The sequence below is a fragment of the Agelaius phoeniceus genome, chromosome 2, assembly GCF_051311805.1.
Source record: "Agelaius phoeniceus isolate bAgePho1 chromosome 2, bAgePho1.hap1, whole genome shotgun sequence".
NCBI lineage: Eukaryota > Metazoa > Chordata > Aves > Passeriformes > Icteridae > Agelaius > Agelaius phoeniceus.
In genome coordinates, this window is record NC_135266.1 from 67,764,053 (window position 1) to 67,784,196 (window position 20,144).

General features: G+C 35.2%; 1 protein-coding gene across 7 annotated transcripts in view; it reads right to left on the reverse strand.

Moving 5' to 3' along the window:
- The window catches only part of NBEA (neurobeachin), a 459,156-nt gene that overhangs the window by 23,182 nt on the left and 415,830 nt on the right, over window positions 1-20,144 (reverse strand). For all 7 annotated transcript variants that reach the window (XM_077173791.1, XM_077173789.1, XM_077173793.1 and 4 more), the window contains one exon: window positions 1,376-1,465. In XM_077173791.1, the coding sequence (XP_077029906.1) occupies window positions 1,376-1,465 (90 nt within the window). The remainder of the gene's footprint in view (window positions 1-1,375; window positions 1,466-20,144) is intronic.

Consider the following 20,144-nt stretch of genomic DNA (forward strand, 5'->3'; position numbering starts at 1 on the left):
ACAGGGAAAACAACACTACCTGTGCATCTACTCTAGTAATGGAGGAGAGCAAGATCATAAGCTATTATTGGAACATTACACGAGGATAAATAGAGAATAGGTATGGTAAGGGTTATCATTATAGGGTACAAAATGACCATTAGCATTAATTAGCATACAGTAAAATGTAAAATTATTCAGTAGTTAATATTCATAGAGATATGTCTTAATGAGTTAATCAATTAACACATAAATATTAATTCTCTAAACTACAACAGTTGAAAAATAAATTTTAATAGTGAATCAAAAACGCACAGATATTTTTCTTAATGAATTCCTCATATGAAATACCACATTTCCAAACACAATTTAATTCTAAGTAAAGCATATGCTTATTAAAGAGTCTGTAACCTAATAAGGTTATAATAACCTAATCCTGTTCCATGATTCTGCAAATGACACAATTGTTTGTACATGGGCAAGGATAGCTATTGAGTACTGGTTTTAAGGAGTTTTTTCCCAGCCACTGTTATAATAAAATGAACTATTTCTAAAAGGTCAAATATTCCTTTCAGCTTATCACCTTGAATTATTAAAAATATATTATCCGTATCTTAAGAATGTAGAATAAATATTATCTAAGTTTGACTTGTACACACTTAAAATAATACAACAACCACTTTCAGATCAATTTCCACTTTCACAGTGTACAGCTACATAGAGAGATTTCCTAATAGATAGATAAAATGATTGAAACTACTGCATGTATTACTGTTGATTTGCAGAGCTTAAAAAAACCTAGCTCTAAGGATTTCATCAAAGGCACTCGGGGCACAGAAATCTGTCTTGCTCAGTCTGGCTATTTCATATGATTCTTTGTAAGAAGGATAGAGAAGAATGTGATGGAAATGAATTTTGGAGTTTGAATTAAAACTCAAAATATACATTTCATTCTCCTGGGGGAATGGGTGGGAGGATTCCAGCATGATTTGAACTCCAATACTTCATTTTTGTCAAGCAGACATTGTTCATAAATCAGCCCCTAACCATGCATCCTTTAAAACAACACAACAAACTCACTCTAAGGAAAGCCTGCAGACATTCCCACCACTTGCAGAAACAAGAATGCAAATATGTATTTATCAAGTTTATATTTTTTAAGATGGGGCCTTCTTATATCATATTAGTAAGGAAAATCCAGGACTGTCTGAAGCTAAAGCCAGTCACACCTTCACCTTGCTCTGCTAGATCCCTGTGATTTGTTGCTACCCAAAGCAAGTATGGCTGCATGGGCAATGGGGGGCATCAAAAGTGTTGCTTTAATGAGTACTTTATGACCTACAAGGGACCCTAAGGTTCAAAGGGAATGCATTCCCAGCCAGCAGTCATGTCTCACCAGGTGCATGGCAGAGCTCCGAGGTGGATGGGGCTCAATGAGCAACTGCGATGGCGTCTGTCCAAAGTTCTGTATCTGCGCCTCCATGGCCTGCGGGCAGAGGAGAGGGACTGTCAGGAGCAATATGCATCAAGGAGAGAGGTCAACACACTGTGTGACAATGCAGGCATATCCCAAGTCAGCCATGAAAAAAGTCCAGAAAATTCACCCGGTGCTCTCCTCCCAGGCTGCAGACTCATCCAAGTGTTAGTATTTTGTAGACAAGCTTTGCTTCTCCTTTCAAGCATGCTTCAGTTAACCAACTAACCATTCTCATCTCCAGTAACTGGCGTTATATGTGAAAATGTTAACCTGTGAGGACATGCAGTTCAGGTCTTGAGAGAGCTTTTGGGGTTTTTGCACTAAAAAGAACATATATACCTTAATAAAGTCCTTTGTAAGGAGGAAAGTATGAGGATCTCTAATAAAATAAGCCTCTGGAATCTTAAATGGGGGGAAAGAAAAGAAAACTGAGAAATAAATTTTATGTATTAAATATAATAATAAAAAAATAGTATTTCAACAACATTAGTAGATGAAAACAAAAAAAAAAAAGCCAGAAATTAACCTTATCAGGCACTGTAAGACAATTTATAGAAATTTTTCCAATTTGCATACATTCACTGAATATTTATTTTATCCTTAATTTTATTGCATTTTTTCATGGGTTTTCAGGCTTCACAGGTTAGAAATTAAAACTTTGCAATTTAAACACATTCTTTAGGACAAGTCTAATTTCAGAATAAATCTTGACTAATTTATAGGTAATAGAATACGGAACATGTACTGAAATACTTCTGCTACTCAAAGAGTTCATTCAAACAAAACTGTATCTAAGATATGTTCTTAAAAACTTTGACAAAAGATTGTTACTGGTAGAAACAATACTGTTAGAGAATACTCCTTATTTTTCAGACACGTATTATTTTATTTGACCTTGTAAAATTGAGACTAAAGCATTCATAGAAAACTAAACTGTCAGATTTTGAAATGCACAGTGCATTATGTACCTATATATATACTGTAACCTGAACTACTGACCCTTAATATTTTTCTTGTGATCTTTATGAATTTTTCATTGGCTACAGAGAATTAACATGAAAACCCACCAAAACCATTGTATCTTGGTAAATTTTGTTATTTCCTTTAGACATAAAACAGTGAGAAGCACCATAAATACTTCAGGATACAGAGGAATCCTTTTAATGTACATATTTTGTCATTCCTACAAGCCAACCTGTGCTTTCCTCCACTTCACAACATAAATGTAAAAACAGATGTCAGAGAGAGATTTCCTAGCAGGTCACTGATGTCCACCACTCTTAATGCCCTGGACTGACAGGTATATAATGGAATACCACAAAAAAACGTTTGCTGAAAAAGAAACTTAATGCAAGGTCCAGTCAAGCAGCTGAAGGACTTTGGATTGTAGCCCCAGCATATTTGATGCTGTAATTATATCGGTACAGGTGATTTCTTGTTTGTTGACTAATTCAGAGTGAACTTCAGCCTCCAAGGCACAGACTGTTTCTTGGGAACTTGTCAGCATCTCAGGTTTTATTAACATCATTTAATGGTGAATTAATTCAAAATCACAGGTGACTTTCATACAAAACCAACACATTTGTGTGGGCATACGTGTATACGTGTGTATATGTCCATAGAGCAGCTATCCATATGTACCATACAAGCTGTACCTCTTTACAGAATGTGTAAATACCTTCATTAATGCAGACATTTTTTACACGGGAATACAAAATTCATTTCAAGTCACATAAAAATAGTATTTTCTATTGCATTCAGTACTTCAGAACTGATTTACCAGAAGGGAAAGGAATCATACTTGTTTGTGAATTTCATTTTCAAAATTACAAATACTAATATTAACAATATCAGTACATATCAGTGTTATATATACTCCCACATATATCTGTTGATATTTTCAGAAAATTAATTTCCATTTTTTCAGGGTTTTTTTTCAAATAATTATCAAGGTTAATTTAATTCTAATTTTTGAAAGAATTCCGTGTTGAAATAGGAGTGTGAATTGTATTTGGCAGCAATAATGAAAAAAACCCAGATCTTCTTCTTCTACCCTTTAGAGTGATCCCTTAAATGATACTTATGTTCTCTCACAGGAGCACTGAAATGAATTATTAATTTTTTTTCAATGCAGTCCAGTTCTAATTTACACATTTACTTTCATGTTGTCCGGTCTTGGCAAATTCTGATTGCTTGTCTGTAAATTCCACACAAATATAAATATTGCTGGCTTTCCCTCTCAGTTCAAGTAGATTTATGGAGGCAATAGAGAAGGAGACAGAGAAGTAGAATACAATAACAAACTCACATGAATTTTTCAGATTATGAGGAATGGACACTCAAAATATAATTATCAAAAGCAGCTGTTATTTTACAGCTGAAAATGTGCTGGTAAATGCACACATACTCTATGATCCTATAATTTTAAAACATTTTAGTTAATGTCGAGTCCTTTTGTAACCAGAACAAATACAGAACCAAGACCTTGATATTCAGGGAATATTGAATATTTTTGCTGGCTTGCATTTACAAGACAACTGCCTGTCCTCCACCCCATGGATAGTAATGTTATCCTTTTCAGTCAAAATACCATTTGTAAAACTGGCACCTCTTAGAAGCATTAAAGAAACGGAACAATGCTGATTAAAAAATACCCATAACACTCAGCTCCTGCACCGCTACTGCACTGTAGTCTGCACAACACCACTGCTGTGCACAGCTACAGCTGGTACTGCTCTCTGGAGCTCACAGTACTCACAAAGGACAGAAAAACCTCATCAAAACATAACACAGAAGATAAACATAAGCACATAGAGATAAAGTGACTGGCCCAAGGGTATTCCTAACGCTGCCTCCTATCAGATAACTTGACACAAAATGAAAAGCAGGTACAAAACAGATCTGTGAAGTATAATGTAATACATTGATTTGTTTACAAGAGAACTCTGGCTATCTAAAGCTAATCTGAAAACTGGTAAGTGTACACCACAGTTTTTCTTGAGCTGTAAATCATCAAACTTTAGATTTATTTAGTGTTCTTAAACATTTCATTCTAATCAATCTATTCCTTTTCTCCCATCAGATCTTGAGTATTGTGTGCAAAGTGCAGCACCACTCCCCAGGATACACATTCTAGTCAATTTAATACAAATTTTAATAAAATCAAGTTTATTCTCATTTCACCTTCAAATGGCCTTCATGCAGAAACAATATAAGCTTGGAATTCAGTGGCTGCCAGATTTAAAGCTTTCAGAACAGCAAAATGGCAATTATATTAGTTTTCTCTTCCTCAATAAGGTGTTGCAGAAAAGCTATTTAGTGAGCTGATTTGAGAATCCCTACTGTTTTTAATACACATAAAATGAGATTTGTACTCCAGACACTTCAGGGAGTATCTATTAGGATATGATCATGTATTCAGAAAAATAAAATGGCTCTTAGCATATTATTTGATAATAGTAGGTCAGAATGAGGAAAAAAAAATCTGCAAACTTGCTGGCAATTCCAAGTTTAAAATTAGTCAATCTCACACAAGCTAATTTATACACTCAAACAAAACGTGACTTCATAGGATTTAATAATGATCATTTAAAAGTAATATAGGTACATATCTCTTATATATTTGCATACATTTTGGTCAATAAATCAATATATCAGATAACCAAATCTTATGAATAGTACAATGATCAAGATCCTCAATGTTTTTTGCTCAAAGTAATTTACTGGTTTCCAATTTTTATGCTTAAGGGTAGACTGTACATTCACAAGGACACTGGGATGCTGCCCTGCACCTTGGAGGGTAAGGCCTTAGTGTCAGTTTCCCATGGAATGAAAAGTTCAATACATGTGCTTTGCTCATTATTCAGTCTACTGAAGTATTGGGGTTTAATTCTAACTGAAATAAACACAAGTATGTTACTAAATAATCCACACACTCAGTTTCTTTAGGGGTAAGAATTACTTCTAGTGGTCAAAGGCAATGCCTCTACCAGGAAGAAGTGAAACAACAGAAACAGAGACGCACAGTGAAAGAGTTATGAAGAGGGAGAGGGAGAGGAGAGGAGATTCTTTCCAGTTAAAAGGGACTTACAATGATCACTCTGATCAACACCTGACTGCTGACCAAAAGCTAAAGCATGTTATTAAGGGCACTGTCCAAAAGCCTCTTAAGCACTTACAGGCTCAGGGCATCATCCGTGCCTCTGGGAAGCCTGTTCCAGTAGTCGATCAATCTCCCAGTAAGGAAATGCTTCCTATTGTCCAGCCCATACTTTCCCACATGCAGCTTTGAACTATTCACATGTTCTATCACTGTATCCCAAGGAGAAGAAGCCATGTTCCTCTTGAGGAAGCCCTGCTGAATACATGTCCACAGCAGGGTTTTCCCAGGCGGGCTCCACTGGGGGCTACATATCCCAACAGTGAAGTGAGCTCTGCCAGCTGCACTTATGGAACACTCATGTGGTGGTTTGGGAGAAAATTCACACACTCCAAAGCTGCTCTGCAGCTTGAATGAAAGCATGGCAAATAGGGGTGGTTGGCATATTCATTTCAGAAGCACAGTCCTAATCTAAATGCAAATGCTAGAACTGACTCATGTGAGAAATTACGGTTTTGTTTGCTTGCTGACACACCTCTGCAAAAAGGGTAAGCCATTAAGTAGTTTATTTTTAACATTCTTTTTCTCTAAAAAGGTTCTTAGGAAATGCAGATAAAATCACCAAGGAAGATATTAACAGTCTGTTTCATTTGTAAAATCCCCTTTGCTGAGAGAGATGCTTGGTGATTTGCCTAACACAAGAAACCTAAAAGCATGAGCACTTTTACTCTAAATCATGAAGGGAAGAAAGAAATTCCTGAAAATCAGACTGCACTGCAGATAGACAATATTTTTATTCTTGTGTGAAGTACTCTTGTTTTATTAATCTTCACTGATTACCACAGTGATCAGTAAGATTTCTAAAATTTTTATCTTTCTGGTTTTTATTGGTTTTTATTTTTTTAACATGTTCAGGCTTCTTACTACTAATTCCCATAATCCTGATGTGTTTTATTTCTTGTTATCACACTGAAATTTTTCTATAATCCATTTTCCCCTGTGCATGGGGACTGAGTCCAATGAAAAGTGAAAATCTGAGGCATTAGAGAAATATGCACCACAGCAATAGTCATCCAACACTGCAGTTCCTGAAAGTTTATTTCATTTTTGCATCCAAGTAAACATAGGAATCCTTTATGTACTCTCCCTCCTGTGCAGCCAGCACACTCAGCAGCCCCCAAGCACTGTCTTCTTCAGAGCAAATAAGATTGACAGCCCTTTGGTGGGTAACATAAACAGCTTGAAGTGCTTTTGTTTTGTACAAGTGGTGTGAGATATTGCTTTTTTCTTTGCATCTACAGATGTTAAGCAGCACTAGTATCTTCAGGATTTTTGATAAGTTGATTAAGAGTATTGAATTCCATTTTATTACTGTATGTTTGGAGGAAAGAAGTGCTGTAGTTTAAACACAAGCAATGACTCAACTGCTCTGGAGGCTTCAATACAGTCAGTTATTTAATCAGGATACTCAAGGGACTGAAAGATGGGCACTGGAATGGATTTTCTCCACAGGTCACTACTTTATTAATTTAACAATGGAGAAGGGGTATCCTTAAGCTCATTCACCTCACAGGAGGTATCTCGCTGGATCCTGTGTGCAATTAAATGGCTCCCTAGCAGAACACAAACAGCTCAAAACTGACCTTCAGCTTCCCCCCAGAGCTCTCCATCCCTGAACTTCTTCTTCATTCTCCTGTGAAAGGAGAGAGTGCTATGAAAGGAATGAGAATGTGAAAGGTAAGATCTCCCATTCTCTTTACAGGCATGAGTCACATCAGTGATCTTGTCCATCTCAGGGAGTGCTGCCTACTACCTCTCACACTTACCTCATGAAGCTACTAATTGTGACACCCAGTTCTCCCCTCTTTCACCTTTATTTTATCTCCCTCTCATCCTTGGCCCTGGTACTCCAATATGACTCTCATGACAAAAAAAAATATTTTAAACGCTGCCAGCTTAAGCAAGCATTTGGTTAATGGACTGCAAGTGGGAAATAAATTCAATACATCTCACAAACAAAAACAGAGCAGATGAAGCAAAAATACCATAAAGATAAATATCCTGCAGGCAGGACAGGTTTAGCTAAAAGTGTTCTTTACTCTTTCATGCATTCTCTCACTACTAAAGTTCACACTTGCCTGAGTACAAATGCTTCCATTCCCCTGAAAATTGTGGAGAACTTCCTTAGGCCAAAAAGGGCTGATATCAAGGAATTAAGTGCTCCCCTCCCTTTCTATACTATACCAGAAAGAAAAGAAAAATCCTATAATTTTGTCCCTTCCAAATCTGCCCAGAAAAAAGCAATTTAGCACTGATATAACAAAATTCTCCCATTATATTACACTAAAACCCAAAAAATATCTGTTCTACTCTTAAGCAAAAAGATTTGACCCCAAATTTCTCTAACAAGGTCTGAGTTGTTATTGGGGCTTCTCAGGCCACACTGCTCATTTCATCACATTCTTTTTACAGCTCTGATAACTTTTTTAAATGTGGGTCTTGTTCCCAGTCCATGATAAACAACTCCACTGCCTTTTCTTCTATGCTGTTTGCCTGTATACAAAATGCCTCCTACAAATAGGAAGCATCCCTCTGCTCATAGAGTTCATGCTATGCAAAACCCTAAACATATCCCAGAAGTGAAGAAAGTAATATATTTCTTTATCATTTTCTTTACAAATACATTCAAGATTGTTTTTCTTTTTTTTTTCCTTTTTGTATAGTCTATCCTAGACTTGAGTATTTCAGCTGGAATGTACCTACAACAATCATCTTGTCCAACTGCCTGACCACTTCAGGGCTGACCAAAAGATAAAGAGCGTTGTTAAGGGCATCATACAAATGCCTCTTAAACACGGAGAGGTTTCAGGCATCGGCCACCTCTCTTCCTCATGTTAAGGATAGACTTCCCCTGGCACAGCTTTGAACCATTTTCATGTGTCCCTGAATATCAGAGGGAAAAGCTCAGCATCTCCCTCTCCACTCCCTTCTCAGGTACCTTTAGAAAGTAACGAGGTCATCCACCCCATAAAAAAACATTTTATTATTCTCATTTCATGCCATTATTGTCTTCAGTTGAACCATTGTATTTCTTATGTTCATGTTTGCAATTATTTCTGTCCCATATAGATGGGTAACATTTACTGAAACTCTTGTGTTCATTGAAGTCATGCCAAATGAAATCATTGCTCTGTCATCATTCTTTCAAATCTGTATTAAGTTTGTAAAACAAAATGTTGCTTTCTTTGATCATTAAGTCACTGAGCACAAAGATTAAAAAATGTTTTACTGCTAAATTAATTCCTACGAGATATAATAGCCTGATTCAATAATTCATCAAATATGTAACTTAATGACATATAGTTAAGCTTTTGAAACCTATTAGACAATCAGGATTTTTTATTTTTAGATACTGAAAATTGTCCTTAAATCATTTCACAATAAGCACCTAATTAGCAACCTCAGAAACAAGGATTCCTCTCAATTTGAAAAGCAATTTCATCTTTTCCGAAGACATTGATTCATTTTTTTAAAATAAAAAAAAATTGCTGTTGTTTTCGGATTATAAATATTTAAGGTGACTGTCTGAGATAATTTCTTATCATCTAAACTCTACCTATATAAGGAAACACTTCCATATCCTCTTCATTATTCAGACACCAACCCTGATGGTCAGATTCAAAAAGGTAAATGGGCAAAAGGTCTATGTGATTTGTTGGGTGAGAGACCAATCTAGATGATCTTTCCCATCTAGTGGTTAGGTCTATGGAACAAACTTCTCTTTGACATCTTGATTCTGCAATGCAAATTACTAAAATGTACACCTGCAACATGGAATTTCCCTTTTGATACTACTCCTTTGTGTTACTCCTTTATAGGATGGTAATCAAAGCATTTCAACATACAAAATTGCAGATGTGTCCTAGTTTGTATTTGCAAACCAAACCAAACCAAACCAGATGCATTTCCTCAATGTGCCTCCCATTGTATAACTCCTGTTCTAAGAAAAAGTTCTCACTCTTAGGCCTTAGCAAGATCTGGCTCTGAACATCATGTTCAGAGTGAACATGATCAATTCATCTGCCCAAACTCTCCTTGAGTTTGCAGTGCTGGTTTAAAGTTTCAGGAAACTCAGGCTCTTCTTGTTACTTATACTCCTTTAGAAGCTATTCTTGCTGGCATCTGTCTTTTTCTTTTAAAAAAATTCTACCATTACAGTCTTAGCTTTTACATATTTCTTGTCATTCCTACTCAGAAGTCTTTGCTTTTAAGCCAATTGTTTCCATTATGTCATCCTTTAACTAATTTATTTTTCTCTTTTGCATATGAAATACAAGCCAGGATGATGAAATCTTAATTCATATTTTTAGATCTTTGGGATCTGGGTCTGTTGGGTTTTATTTTTTTAAACAGAGGAAACTCATGAAACACACATTGCTTTTTAAAAAGGCTCCAAGGATTCTAAGTGCACTACCTACAGTAATGGTTATTTCTAAAGCAAAGATAAATTTGTTACATTTTCGTGAGTAAGAAATAAAAAGTCTTCTGAATTTTTAAATACAGATTCTCTTCTCACTGGAACCACTATCGATTTTCAAATGCTACAAAAGATAAAGTAAAAGAATAAATAAAATAAAAAAAAAGATAACTCTAATTATCATCCTCTGGTTGGCAGTCACTAAAATTTACAGGCATTTAAAAAAAATACAAAACCACTGCTTCTATCTTGGATGATACAATTGTTTCCTCATGTGAAAGGCAGTGTTACAGCAAGAAAGACTGAAGTTCCAGCTGTTCCAGGCTAAAAATTGCCAGTAGTACTTTTCAATACACCATCAACTGCATTTAAAAGTCTGTTAAATTTTACGAGTCAAAAGTACGCAAAATAAAGTCTCTGTTTTTGTTTAGAGATGACTAACTAGATTATCCTATGCAATATCTCAATTAATTCACTAGTTAAAAAATAAGTTCCACAGGTCAAGACTAAAAAAATCGCATGAAGTTTTGGGAAGGCCACAAATATAATTTCTCTCCATTAACCACACCAAGAGCTGTCTGTTCCTATGGTAATTCCCTCATTTCTACAAGGCTCCCAATGACTGCCTTTCTAACCCATTCTCTTCCTCCTTCTCCTCCTGAACAAAAGCTCCAAATGTCTATTCTATTATTTTCCTCTCTTTATTGTTCATTTGTCTTATCCTACTCCCTCCCTCAAGAAGACAGGAGTTCTGTAAATACCCACCTTCCCACGCAATTCCATTTTTTTCCTTCATCCCTCATTATAATTTCTTTTCAGACAGAGAAAATATATTCTCATCCTGACCTGTCCAGTTAAACTCTATGCCACATGCAAGGCTTTAATATGGACAAAAACTTGATACTGCTCTTGGTTCTAGTATTTAAAAATAATTTTAAAATTATTAAAATTTTAAACCCACACATCACTGATGCATGATCATTTATACTGACCAGAATGATGAGCTGAAAGCAGAACCTAGTTATTCTGTGGAAATGAAGATGGTGGTATTACACATTCATAGTCCTAAAGTAATAAAGCTCCAGATCCTGTGCAGGAGTAAAGAAGCTACAAAAAGAGAGAAGGCACTTGTGAAAAATTTCTTGTTATTTTCCTCTCCACTGTGGCAGAGGAAAGAAACTTCTACTGTTCATGAAGTTCTCCTGGGGAAAAATACATGAAGCAAATTGCAGTCTGGACAAAACAGCAAAACTGAGCATCTTTGTCCGTATTCCACAGCCTGGTCTGGAAAGAAGAAGCAGTCAGCCTAACCTCCACTCACAGCTTTCAACAGGCCAATGCAGCAAGTGAAAAAAGAAACATGGTATTTTTAAGGAAATGCTGGGATTGAATAATTCTGAAGGCTCCCTGACTTTCAAGATGGATGTCTATTTCATGAGCCATGAATGGTCACAGAAGCAGACAGAGCTTGGCTTGCTGCTTCCCGCACAGCTGCCAGAAAAAAAGGAAAAGCTAACCAGGATGAGAATAAAATACAAGCACCCTAGACTTGTTAAATCCTTGGGGAATAATTGGGATTGAAGCCAAGGAAGTAGTATTGGGCTATTTCCCATGGTTTTCAGAGATGCTTATGTCACCCAAATAGGGCACTGCCTCTTACGCACTACAAAATTTTACTCTGTACAGACAGAAGAGAAAATTTTTTTGTGACCTCATCAGGTTTAATTCTATTTATTATTTCTCCTCACCTTTTATTTTGTTTAAGACACTGTATGTTTTTAATAGTAATTTTGAGGAGCACAAAGTCCTTTAAGCATAGGCATCCTGTTCATGGAGGCAACAGTAATACCAGTAGGAGTTTTTACTGAAACTTTGAAACTTCATCAATTTTTTCTAATTAATTTTTTTTGTGACTAGGAGTTTTCACAGTGCATGCTTACAGATGATTTAAACTATACTTTTTATTTTAACAGCTAAATTGTGAGCCTCTAAAAATTAACAATTAAACCTTTAAAAATAAACAATAAATGCATGTAAAGTTTCTGCAATGACAGCCTAGTTTGGGAGGGAATGATTTTTTAAACAAAACTACATCAATAATTCCACCTCTTCCATGATTTTTCTGTCCATCAAATGAATTTATCCTTTTTTTAAGAAAAAGTCCCAAGTTTTTTCCTTACTCTTCCATTTTAGTTACATTTCCCTCCTCTATACTCTCCTCCTTTTGTTCTAGGAAATACATATGTTTGCATTTTATTCTGTAAAAATACTACACATTTTGTGTCACCTCCAGACAAATTTGGCAATATAACAAATAAATAAAGAACTCTAAGTATTTAGGACAATATTTAATTTTTGTGACTTGGAGTCAATTACATGCAACTGGTTTTGGTTGCAGGAGCTGTAGCAAACTATGCTTGCTGTATAGCAATCTATACATGGTAAATGCTCAGGACACCTACTGACCACATATTTTAAACCTATTGACTTTGGTCTACTTAAATCACCAAAGCATCAATTACTCACACAGGGTCTTAAACGATGAAGGGCTCCAAAGACCTGGTTGTCTGGAAAAATTTTCATCCATAATGAATCAATTAAAAAACCAAATTCTACAATAATTTTTCAGAAATTAAAAAATTTTAAATATATTCCTGAATTAAAACAGAAAAAAATCACAGTAACATAGAATGGGAGTTAATGTAGTCAAGGGAGGCACAGATTAATGCAGTTACTTACAACACAGTTGTTTTCCTGTTATGCTTGAAGCTATCACCATAACAAAACATAACAAAATAAAAGATACAGGCGAAAAAAGCCACAATTTTTCCATCTTCCCACATTGTACATTCTTCCTAAAAATCCATTTTCACAGTGCTTGCTCATTCTAGTTTAAGATGATCCATTTAATGAGGCTTCTACAATATCTCTTATGAGATGTGTACACTCAAATTATAGCCTATAGACCTCTGGAAATTTCTGCAATGATGTCTAAACTTTCCCATCTGAATTTGACCCTGTAAGTGCTAATTAATCTGGCACCAGACCTAAAAATATTCCTATATACATTGGCATTAGCAACTCTCCATATTCCTGCCTTTCTGCCACACATCTCCTTTGACTCTTATTTTCTGTCAAGCTCTTGAAATCCTGTCCCTAAGTCAATCTTCTACTCTCATCACTAGGATGCTCTTCCCTCAGCTTTCTGAGATCTTTTTAGTAAACCCACATAGAAAATAACACACCAAGAGGAAGTTCAACCAAAACTTGAAAGAAAGGGCCTCTCTTAGCAGTTGTTCATACCCTGCAGCAATTTTGCTAGTAGCTGAAAAGAATTCAGATAATCATAAGCAAGTAGTCCTTTGATCTGCTGAGTCACTTGACATCTTTTATGTAGAAGTAAATAAATGAAGGTATAAGTTTAAGTCTAGAGAATATAATTGTTGTGGAAAATAGATGTTATTAATACTTCAAATAATTAGTGACCTTTGCTGCCAGAAGAATGACTTACGCATGTTTCAGTGTAGAACATACACATCATATTTATTTCTACTTATTTTTACAATTAAGAACTTCCCCTTCAGGAAAACACAAAAGAAAATGAGGAAAAACAGGGAAGTAAAGAGCAGAACAGGCCTTCTGAAAGCTGGGCTGTAATAAAAGAGGAAAGGGTACTTAATCATCAAAGAATGCATTTTAGCTGTGATGTTTTTTCTTCTGGTTTATTATTGAAATAAAACATGATGACTGAAGACATTTTTAATGCTTGGAAAGCAGAACAGGCTCAGAAAACCACAGTATCTAGTATGTGTATTTTATACTTGTTTTATAAACATATAACTTTAGAAAATTAAAAATGTGACTTCGTGTTCTACTTCTGCTTTGACAAAAAGAAATCTCAAACCCCTTGAATAAAATCTTTTCTTGTTAATGAAATAAAACAAAGTAAAGAATGTGGCAACATAACATTAGTGGCTTCATTTTTCATCTGAACAGAAAGTAAATGCAGGCTTATTTCTTTGCTCTCAGCTCAGTCTTTCTATCACAAACCATCTGTCTTGTTCCCACCTTAAGAAGGTGCACTGAGATTTTGAAAGTCCATACTCTTTACTACAAATTGTGCTTATGATGAGGCTCCAGCCATCTGCCAGCCTTCAATTTATCCACTGCTGGACATAAGATCCATTTCAGAGAACAGGCAAACCTTCAAAACTCACATCTAAAAAAGGACTGATGGGGAATAGGTAAAAGGTACATACTGAAAGGTGTCGTGTATAGTATTCATCAGGTTTCAGTGTATATTAGAATTTCGGTTTTGGAACAAGTTATACTGTTACATTCAAAATAAATGTTCTCAGTTATTTGTAGGTTTTAGTTTATAAAGAAATAATTTTGTTTGGATTATTTCCCAGAACACATTCCTCAAAACTTCACTTTGTTCTTGACATAAATTGAAAACAATAATATAGATATACTGTATACAGGCTTCAAAATGGCATTAAAGAGGCACATTATCAATATGTTTAAAACATTTAGAAAGCTCAGCTTTGCATCTTTCTAAGTGAATGACTAGATACTTAGACTGAGTAATATCTGTTCCAATAAACTACTCTGTGGGAAATGTTTTGAATAATGGTTAATTTATGCTGAGGTAATGACAGCATAATACAACTGAAATCTGTGCTAATAGGAAAAAAAGAAGCCCCTTCCAGCTATTTCTGTTACAATTGGCTGCAGTTATTTTCACATCTCTCTCCCCTGCATAAAATATTACTTCAAGTGTATGTGAAAATGCTTGTTGCTAATTTTAAAAATCAATAATTGGTACCTGTCATCCATATGGAGAAAAACAAAAAAAAAACCCCAGACAATAAAGAAGAAATTTTCATGCACAAGACCTATATTTTATATATTTCTGCAATAAAAGAGAGCAATTGTGGTTAATGTTCTTTCCATAGCAGCAAAACATTAAGCTCAGTTTGGGTAAGACTCCAGGGTTTCAAATGCACATGGAATTTTAAATGTAGATGAGAATGGGCAAAACAGTTTATTCCAAATAATACTTCAGGTAGGCTGAAGTATTAGAAGGTATTTTTCTGGAATATGGGTTATTTACAAACTCACTGCAATATAGATGAATGAATGACATGAAATATGTAATAAATAGGCTGATTCAAGTCTCATCAGCTTAATAAGTTACCATCAGCTCTTCCATTTGAATGCTCGGTGTAAAGCTGGTGGTGCTCTTTGAGTGGCAGTGCTTAGCTCTGCCTGGATAAACAGCATTTTAATCACAAGTACAATAAAAAATAAACAAATCCCAAACTTTCTAATGGGCAATTTTGGACAAAAACCCCACCTGTATGCCACAAACAATTGCCCCTTGTTTTAATTTAAGAGAATGTGCCTTTTCTTGATTCTGGAAAGGTTCTGAATTCCCATAAACATGTAACAGCATGATCCAGGAATGGTCATGAATTCAGATCATCACAGATTCTTTGAAATACTGGCTATCATCTGTAGTACATTCATTAACAGGAGATATCATGATCAATCATTGATCTAACTGTGGATAATTGTTTTAAGCAATGATGGAATGACATTTTAAAATTGGAATCCTATGGATCCGAATATGATTTTTGACTTCTTGTCATAAATGGCTTGTGTTACTTAGGGTAGGTCCTCCCAAAAAGTAATTTCGTAGTCAAATTGGATGCATAATTAAAATGTTTTGGGGATTGTGAAGAAAACACCTTCTGAAAGCCCTTTTCTCTGAACAACAAACATATGGAAGTGCACACATTAATATCCAAGTAGAAGCCTACACATTGGGCAATTACTATATAGTAACTGACCTCATGCAATTTATATTAATTCCTTATTGGATATTCTGATTTTATAGAATCTGTCTTTTCTTATATTCTGTGTCTTCTTCAGGAATCTTTACCTACAGAAATAAATATCATACCCTCAAAAAGTCCCTGTGTTTTGCTTCTTGATCTACAGGGAGTTATCATAACAAAGTGACAGCAAATTAAAACTCTCCCTTTTCCATTTAGAGAAGGGTACAGAGCTCTGAAACTCACCAGAAAGACATACAAATTATTATATTACATCCATATATGTTCCCATTTAAAAAAACTATTAATATTCTGTTTATAATCCCTTAATGCAATAAAACACACAGGCCAAATACAGTACAAAATAGTCAAGTTTTTTTTTTCCCCAAACCAGTATAAATTTGTAAAAAAAATCCTTGTTCTGTGTGTCAAGGAAAAACATTATTTGGGATGAAGAAGAAGTAGATTTCTTGACAAAAATCAATAGAATGCGATACACATTTCTTAGAGACTAGAGCTCTTAGCCTACAGGAAAATAATTTCTACTTTGAGTATAGCTTTTACTTGAATTCCTTAACTTAACTTTGAAAAAAGCAGATTGATACAAATGCAGCTTCCAACTAATTTCACCACTATCCATATTCATGCTTAAACAGGACTGCTCCTAGTAAGGAAGCAAAGACCATTCCTTGTATGGAGGCAATTAAATACAAGTGAACATATAAGTGGCCAGTGCTGTGGGTACAATTCAATCAGGCAGATCCATAGGGGTGGTTTTAATATTCTTGTCACATCAAAGAAACAGCTCCCAGAAGAAAAAGATCTTAACAAGTTAAAAATGAAATCAGAATAAATATGAATAACTGAGAGAAAAGAAGAACAAGCGCTTGGTGGCAAGGGCTGGCGTTACCTTGGAAGTGTTATATAGTGCTATTAGAATAGTGCGTTAATTTTTTCCTCATAAATTTGCCAGGTTCAGCCACCAGGGAAGGGCTAGCACTCCAGCTCCCTTTGTTAAAGATATATCTATCTTGCTGAGTCTTGACAGCCCTATCATGTCAGCCCTCTGTAGTAGCAAAAAGTGTTTCAGCAAGAAGAGGGGGAAAAAAAAGAAAGGAGGAAAAAAAAAGTGAAAACTGATGTGATCTACTCTGCTTCCTGTGGGCATATTTCACTATAGCAGATCCAGAGGGATGCTTTGTTATTCCTGTCAGATCAAAGAAAGAGATAACAGAAGAAAATATAAGAGGAAAAATATAACCCAGAAATGAGGGTAGCTGAAAGCACTGCAAGACTACCACATCATTATGACTTTTCAAATTATTTAAATATGCTAAATATCAAGTCATCACCAAAGAAATAAATATTGCATAGGCCATATGCTCTGTTAGCTGCCAGAAAAACTATCCTACTAGGATTCGTTTATGGGCACAGCAACTGCCTGTCAAACACTGGCAATTTTAATCATTTTTCAATTTGCTGTGTGCGTTGCAAGTGTGCTCAGGTATCTTGACAGGTGCTCGGGAAAAATATCTGAGCCCACCAGATTCACACTGCCTTGCTTTACTACGTCCTTGCAATAATTCCTGCTGGACTGGGGAGATGAAAGCATATGGTGAAGATGCAACAGTCACAGGAAAGTCATTGTACTGCACTGCCAAGTTGGATTTGCAGCTCAACACAAGTATGATACAAAGTTATCCTTAAGTCCAAAGCAAACCAAAAGCTGAAAAAACTTTTCAAAATATTTCTAATCACAAACAAGGTGAAAGTGTAAAAAAAGGAAATAAACAGAGATCTGGCTACGATTTAAAAAAAACCCAAAACAATTTAAAACCGCCAAATAGTACCTTTCTGCAAGTTAGATGTATTTTCAGTACTACATGTGATTAGCCTTTTATGCACTAAGCTGTCCACTTAACTATTTTTTGTTTCATCTACAAGGCATTAAATTAATGTAGTAATAAATAAAAATAATTTTGTCTCATCTATTGCATTTTCTAATGACCAGTATGGCTGTGTTGTTTCCTTTCTGCCACAACACTTTGTGTTATCCAAGTTCCTAACTTGAAGTCAATAGATTTTTGAGTGCCCTCATTTCCAGGTGTTTGGGGAAGAAAGGAGCTCCTAAATCTACAGATATTCTGGGAGAAACCAGAGGAGGAACTATATTTTACCAAAGAAGTGGAGCCACAACATCAAAGCACCATAAATAAACCGTATTTCCTATATTGTTCTTTATATATTAGCATTCTCAGCATCAATTCCCTGAAGTCAGCCAAGTCTGTCTAGTGGAAAAGGATTTGGATTATGATGTAAACTAACAGTAAAGACAATTCCAAATAACATCTAATGTCCAATATAACTACTGTTTACATATTAAAAAGAGATACAGGCTTTGTACCAGGGATGTTCTGTCATGTTTCTCCACAGGAGAAGACTGTCATGGTAAAGTTCATTATCAATTACTGCCTTACAAGTACAAGATGAGTTAAGCTGTCATAATTTTCTCTGCCAGAAATCCTGTGCTGTCAAAGAATGTCAATTTTTAATCTGACAAAAGGAAGAAAATTATCTGTTATTCTGACCTCTAATTTTTTGACATTTTAATGCTGTAATTGCTGTGGTTAGTGCTGCAACCATTATTCCACCTGTCAAGTAAGAATGAATCAATATCCTTAAGCTGTTCAAGTTTAAGCTTCCACCTCACTGCTTTTACTTTAAAAAAGGTTGAAGTGAAAAAAAAAAAAAAAAAAAGAAGAAGGATTTTGGGCCTGGAAAATGTTTATTTTATTTTATTTTGTTACACATTTTTTTCCTCCTCATTACAATATGAAAGTAATTTTTCAATATGAGTAAGAGAGTATTATAGCAGATAGAACTGGAGAATTTACAATTTTTAATGATAAAAGATTGAAACCACGAAATTCAATTTTATACTTTTATTCCATGGTGCATGTAAATCAGGACTTTCCTGTTGCCCTTGTAACAACTTGAGGTAAATTATCATGACCAATTATTTTTTGTGGTATCAGAAATGATGAAGTTGTTTGAAAAAGTCAAATTGATTATGTTGAAACGAAACCAGTTTATTTTACCCATCCAGAAAAGACCTTAAGTTGCCAAAGAGGTATGTGGTATTCCAGGGTATTCCAGGGGCAGATGTATGTGATTTCATAGACTGAAGTAATCTAAAGCTTAACTATCCCAGTATTATGGTTTCTATCAGTAGGAATTTTCTATATGGAAACTGAAGAAAGAAAATCAGATGAAAAATCTGCTATTTAATAGATCTGCAAAGAACAATAACACAGGATGGCCATTTTTCCAATGCTAAACAGTAGAGATTTCTTGGAGAGCTCCCAAAGCTGATGAGAAAGATGTAAGGAATGGCAGGGATCAGTTGTTCCACTGCTGAATATTTTTGTGTAGATAGATGACTACAGAAGTAACTTTAATATTTTTCACAGAAGGCTAAGAGCATATTTTTTAGTGGTTAAGTGAGGTGCTCAAGTAAAGGGTGAAAGGGCCAAGGTACAGCATAAACAGGTCACAGGGCTGTGACCACCCTTTCCACCTTTTGAAATTACATCTTTCAATCAGCTCAGACTAAATGGGAGGGTATTTTTTATTTGGAGACTTATTTCACTGAATAGATTCACCTGGGACTCAGTTCAATATGAAATTAGTTATGGCCGCAGTTACTGCCATACTTGAGCCCACTGGCCTGATAATGGCTGCTGCCAATAAGGTTGTATTGATTGGCTTATTTTACAGCCATGTATTGAGAACATTCACCATCATCTGTGACACAGGACCACAATATTTTAGTTTATTTACAAAATAAACATGAAGAGAATTTGAATACTAAGAGATGCACGTTCCTGGATAACTACAGGGTGCAATTAATTCTAATTGCAGTGTTTCTAAATTAAAATGCCAGATACCACCACTTGCCACTGTAAAATATGATAAACAATTTTTATCACTATTTTAAAGGTGCTGGTGTTCTTATCTTTAATTCCTGTATTTACAAGGGGTCTTCAGAGGCTTTTAAAATATCTTTTTGCTTTTAATTTATTTTCTGGAATATTTACCAAAAGTCAGAATAAATTCAAACAAACCCAAACAAGCACAAATAGAACAACAGCAAAAAAGCAAAAACCTCATAATATATATTGTCAACAGAAACATGACCATCAAATACATGGTCCTCTAGATCATCAAGATATCAAATGCTTTATTACTGGCAGAAGAATGTGCACTAGTTTC